Raw genomic sequence first — 6570 nt, 5'->3', positions numbered from 1 at the left:
ACTTTAGGTCCAAGTAGCAGTCAAATACGATGAGAAGCATCGTCTCTGTCTAAATAGTGGGAATGAAATGAAATATAAGCATACCTTTAATAATTATTATATTTTAAATAATGAAAGATAAAAATAATATTTTCACTTTTACACAATTTTTAAAAATTAAGAAAATTATTGTTAATTAAATATATAAAATTTAATAAAATGAATAATAATTTGTTTAGAATTCTATATAAATAGAGTATATTTATTATTTTTAAAGAAATATTATAAAAACATGTGATATTAATAATTAAAAAAAATTAAAAAATAATTAAAATATCTTTTATTTAATTTTTTAAAAATTTATCATTGAGATCAACAATTATTTTATTTTATATTAATTATTATAAATTGAGGAGTGATTAGTGACAATTTTCTTATACAATAAATAGTTTGTTTTCATTTTCATTTTAATTTTATATAAAAGTAAAAATTAATTAAGTAGTTTGTAATTTGCATTATGTGATAATTAGATTAGGGTATTGTGATTTTCCTCATCAAGATTTAAATCTTTATTAAAATATTTTTTTGATGTTGAAATCAAAGATAAGGTCCTCCATATGTGTCCTTAACAAAAGAATTTACCCTTAAATTTTATAAAAATAAATATTTAAATAAATTTACAAATAAATTATAATAATTTCTAAATAAAAATAATATATCTATGTAAATATGTAATTATTATACTTATATTTAAAAAATAATTATATTAAATTATATTGTAATTAATATTAAATTATTATTATATTATGATATTACAATCAATATTAAATTATTATTATATTATGATATTACAATCAATATTAAATTATTATTAAGATATTACTTCTTCTTTTTTTATATATATCTATATTAAACTTTTTACCAAATAAAAAAAATCTATTAAAACTTATTATTATTATTATATTATCATATATATGTTATTATGATGAGATAGACAAAATTGATTCATAGCTAAACTTAGTAGTTGAGAGAAGAAAACAAATAAAATATTTTTTTTTTACTTTTCATGCATTAAAGTGTCACAAACATGTCAAAAGTGTTATAAGTCTTCAATGTAATACACAAAATATTTTTGAAATAAAATATTCTATATTTTTTTATATCTATCTATTTATTAGTTTCATAAAGTTAATTTAATTAGAATATACATTAAATAGGTATTAAAATTTAACTATAAAATAATTCTGTAATACAAGCTTTTAATATTCACATCCAAATTATAAATAAAAATAGAATTAGTTACTTGAGATATCTCTAAATATGGTTCTAAATTTACATTCAAAGAAGCTATTATAGTTAAGAAATTAGAATCTAATTTTACATAAATAGAAGAGTTTAAATCATTTAACTACTATTTAATAAAAATATATTCAATAGATTAACTCTCTTCTTGTTGGCCTAAAAAAATATTTTAATTTTTAAATTATATATTAAAATTAAATTCTTAATTTTTAAATAAATAGTAGAGTTAAAAATTTTCAATTACCATTTAAGAAAAAACTATACTCAATAGATTAATTTTCTTTTTATTTCCTAAAAAAAATAGAGTTAAAATTTTTCAATTACCATTTAATAAAAAACTATACTTAATAGATTAATTTTCTCTTTATTTCCTAAAAAAATATAATTTTTAAATTATATATTAGAATTAAATTCCTATTTTTTAAAATAGTATTTATATCTCTATTTTATTTAAACAAAATTATTCCTAAATTAATATTTGGATACCATTTATTTTTTCCCTCTCTTTTTATACATAATTGATAAAAAAATAAAAAATAAAAACTACTTTTCAAATTTGACCTCCTTAAAGTTAATTATTTTAATCATTTACTTTAAACAAAATTATTCTTAAATTAATAATTTGGTACCATTTATTTTTTTCCCTCTCCGCTTTTATACATAATTTTAAAAAAAAATCTTACTATTCAGATTTACCCTTCTCAATCTTGATCATTTTAATCATCATTTTAATCATAGTTACCAAATATAGATATTAAAAAGCGGATTATAATCCTTATTTTTAGAAAGTTTTATAAATATAGAAGACCTGTTTATTTCCAGGTTTGCTATTCTTTTTTTAGCTGATTATTTTTTCTTTAATAAATGAGGAGTTACGAATTCTGACTTGTTTATTTATGGGAATATTAACTATTAAGTTGCAGAGTCAAATGGAAGGCTACTTAAAACAAGTGAGAGAGACATTTAAGGACAATAAATCCAAATACGACTACTTGTCTCAACTTCTCTCACAATTCATAAATGACAGGTTAGTGTTTTCTGTGCAAAAACGACAATTTTTCTAGCCGTTTTTCTTCTTATCTTCAAACCAAAACAAATTCCGGCTTTCACAATTGTTTGTTTTGGTGATTATGTAGAATTGATACAATTGATTTCATACAAGACATGAAAATTGCGTTGCAACATCACCGTGATCTTCGCTTAGGATTCAATGTCTTTCTTCCAAAAGATTTTCACAAGGTAGCTTTTGCCTTTGATGCAGCTATAGATTTCGCCCACAAAGTTCAGGTAATTCACAGAATAGTAGGTAATATCTTAGATTGAATTATATTTATTATTAGGATCATATAGTTGGATCATATTTTTATGATATGATCTATTATTAGGAAGATGATCTCATCAATATTTTGAATCACAATTTATGATCTATCATAGCTTGAACAAGGAAGATAAGAGAAGAATGATATCATTTGTTGGAATGTGAAGTCCAAATTGGATTCTTAGCTAGCAGTGGTTGAGTCAACATGGCTATCTTAGCTAGCAGTGGTTGGGGTAGGTGCAAATTTTTTTGAGACTTACTATAAATAGAAAGTTTTGTATATAAACTTTCTATAAATAGCAATTTCAACATGTGTTTTGCATGCAATTGTGCGAGTCATACTTACTATATTTAGTAAGTTTTATTCAAGTAGGACTCTTCAATTAGGTTGTTTTAGGCTGCTCCAAATCATGTTTTGATGGATAGTTTTTGAGATTGTTGTAACTCTGGTATAGTTTTATCAGATTTTTCCATAAAGTATGATATTATTTTCTTTTGAAATCATATTTTATGATTCATCATCACATGAAGAAGTCAAAATAAAATAAAAAATTATAACATGTGATTGAATAAGAAAAAAATTATCTAACCTAATTCAAAAATTATTCAGACTACAATATAAACTGTAAAAAAATCTATGCCTTTATTAAATGTTCGTTACCACTCACTCAATCTTTTTTTACTGTCATGGTCAGAGACGATTTCATAAAGATGAACAGACACAAATAGACTTCTTTCAGACTGTTATCATGTACCGGGATGGGAAAAACTCAGTCCATGAGGTTTGCCAAAAGGTATTTATATAATTCCCTATTTGTGAATACTCTCTGCTTTTTCCTTGCTATATTTGTAGGGAGGTTATGGAGCAGCTTTTGATTGTATTGAGGGTATTTTATTTTGAATATATTTGAATGGTAGACACATGATTTTTATAGTTCATAGTTTTTGAATTTGATTGGGTAAGTTTTTCTGGGAATGTTTTGGATTAAATTATATGATCTATTATTAGAAATAAAACAAGACGAGACATTTCTTTTCTCTTCTTTTCTTTTACTTTATTTTTAGTGATAGATCATGAAATTTCATCTAAAACATTAAGAAAAAAACTTACACTCTCGAAACCACAAATTATGAACTATACTTGAACTGTAAAAGATTTGTATTATTTAAGATTAAAGAAATTATGTATCTGGTGTTCTTACCAAGATTTACAGCTTGTAATCATGAAAGTGGGAATGTATGTTTGCGACATTTGATAGTCCAAGAATTGGGCAATGCATTACTCTTTTAGATGTGTGCTTAAGATGGTTTCTCGAATTGCAGATTGCTAAGCTGTTTGAAGGCCACATTGACCTGCTGAAGGAATTTGCATGTATTATAGAGGATGGTGAAATTCGAGAAACTCTTTTCAATTATCAACAAAGAAGGCAATCTATTGATGCAGAGGGTGATCTGGATGAAGGAAGTGCAAAAAATCATGAAAGGATAGAGATGGGTCTGAGACAGAGAACAGAGGAAGAAAATAATGGAGATCTTAATGGAAGACAGAGGGAAGAATGCATTCAAGGTAAGTAGCAGTGCAAAATCTAAGATTTTAGTCTCTGTGGTTATAAATTTACAGTTCAAGATTTGTTCAATGGCATTAGGGACCTTCAGCACCAAACCCTTGCCCTACTCATTAACAAGGTTAAACTTTTGAAGAAGAAAAAGCCCTTTAAAAAATATATATTTTTAAATTATAACTTCGATGTTTAGAAATAAAACTTTTGAAAGTATTTTATTTACAAATTTAAATAGTAAACTTGATCATAATATTATATTGGTTTCCTCAAAATAATATAATTATCTAATTTTTAATAAAAATTTAACTTTTCAATTTGATGGGTATTGGGTTAATTTTTGAAATCAGATTATATAAAGAGATTGCTGTAAAGATTGAAGAAAGTGATCAGTATTATTATAATGAAGACAGTAACAAACAAACCAAAATAATAGAGTCCACATTAAGTTGAAAAATGATTACACAAGTAAACCAATATTTGAATTATTAAACCAGTATATAATATTAACATAATGCTAATCTTATACAATCCTCAATTTGTTTTTAACTTTCTAAGTCACCTTATAATCCTATATTTATTAGTTTGGTCCTACAAATACTGTACTGACTGGTAATTGGATATTGATAACATCAGGTTATAAGGTCTTCTCGAAGAAAAGATATCAAAACAAACATGAAATTATTCTTTTCGACTGTGAAGAAGACAGGTATGAACTCTCCAATATATTCTTGTTGAGCTGCTATTATAATTTAAACTATGTACAATTATAAGTATTGTGTGCTCTTATGAATTAAATTTAGCTTGTCTTGAAGAAAAAATGTCATGGATTATCTTTTTTTTAAGTTTAGGGATTGCAAAGTTTATTGAAAACTTGTTCAATCTTTCAGAGGCATCTTTCATGTAGAGAATGGCTTATTTACCAAATGAAGTATCATAAAATTATTGGAATTTGTTTTTTTAAAGAGAGATCTGAATTGTATTTATCAAACTTCTTATTAAAGGTTCTGATTTTTTCCACCATTAAAGCCATGCTGAATCAAATAACTTTGAAATGCAGATTTGAATTGGATATGTTGCTTAGTAGTACCACTGCTGCAATCCAATCCATGGATAAACAACTGACAAAATTGCAGAATGGCATTGTCAAGCAAGATGGGGAATTTCCAATTGAAAAGCACTTAACAGGTTGCTATTTATCCATACTAGTGTTTTACCTTATGCACTAGGTTAAATTGAGAACTTACCAATTATCATTTTGACAGTTCATATTATTATTATTGCATAAATTTTTCGAAATAACTATTCAGTTATCTTAATGCACGAGGTATTTATGGTTAGATGTTATATGATTGAGGTTTTGACTTCTCATTGTTGAAGATTGTTTATAGTTTGTTCATTATACGATAGCCTCAAACAAATAACAGCAGTCTTCATCCATGAGAATTGTTTATAGCTTGTTCACTATGCGATTGCCTCAAACAAATAACAATAGTCTTCATCGATGAGAATTGTTTATAACTTGTTCATTATCATCGATGAAAATTGTTTAAGATTTTCAAAACTTTAATTATGTAACATCTAACTATATATTGTAGTACATCCTGATAGTCGATGAACATTTTTCTCTACAATCTTTTCTACCCAACTTAATAAATTTTATTGTAACATGCTTCTAAATCAGTCAAATTCTGTGCATGACAGATATGAACCTGCGGTGTATAGAACGCATTTATGGTGATTATGGGTTAGATATGATTGATTTATTGAGAGAGAGAGCAGGCAAAGGTTTGGCTGTTATATTGAATCGTCTGAAGCAAAAGCACATAGAGTGGTCAAGGTGTCTTGAAGGTTTCAACAAAATATGGGCTGCTGTTTATGCCAAAAACTACAACAAATCTCTTCGACAACATTCAATAGAAAGATAAAAGGATTGGAACTGGATTAACAGTCGTGGATCAAAATTATCGCCAAAGAACATGACAAAAGGAATGCTACAAGGATTGTAAAATTTTCAATAAGAAAAAGTTTATTATTTAGTTGTATTTATTAATTTCATTATTTTGATTAGATAAAGTGGGAAGGGTCCACACTGTTAACAAGAATGTTATAGGCTTGCTTTTGATCAATTGTTTGTAGTCTCTTGGCTTGTTTTTGTAAAGGGTCAGTATTCTTATTTTACTGCTTTTTTTAATCATAAACAAGAATGTCATAGAAACAAGATGGATGAATTATTAATTTCATTGTTTGGTAAGGATATAGAGTACTTTAAAAAAAAAATATTATGTTAAATAAACAATTATATACAATAAACATATAATTAAATTATATTTAATTCTGAAATTGGGATTTGAATCATTGTAATAAAATAATATTTCTAAATTAAATGAGGAGAGATACAACATTTATTTT

General features: G+C 25.2%; 1 protein-coding gene across 1 annotated transcript; it reads left to right on the top strand.

Moving 5' to 3' along the window:
- Positions 1-2205: 2205 nt before the first annotated feature.
- LOC131034365 (paired amphipathic helix protein Sin3-like 3) lies at positions 2206-6172 on the top strand. Its single transcript, XM_057965837.2, has 7 exons — positions 2206-2308; positions 2418-2568; positions 3295-3393; positions 3923-4166; positions 4795-4867; positions 5219-5346; positions 5863-6172. The coding sequence occupies exons 1-7, from the start codon at positions 2211-2213 to the stop codon at positions 6084-6086; spliced, it is 1017 nt and encodes a 338-aa protein (XP_057821820.1). The 5' UTR covers positions 2206-2210; the 3' UTR covers positions 6087-6172.
- Positions 6173-6570: the final 398 nt, after the last annotated feature.

Source organism: Cryptomeria japonica, chromosome 5 (genome assembly GCF_030272615.1).
Source record: "Cryptomeria japonica chromosome 5, Sugi_1.0, whole genome shotgun sequence".
Lineage (NCBI taxonomy): Eukaryota > Viridiplantae > Streptophyta > Pinopsida > Cupressales > Cupressaceae > Cryptomeria > Cryptomeria japonica.
Note: the sequence above shows the minus strand (reverse complement) of the source record. Positions and strands in the feature narration are given on the sequence as shown.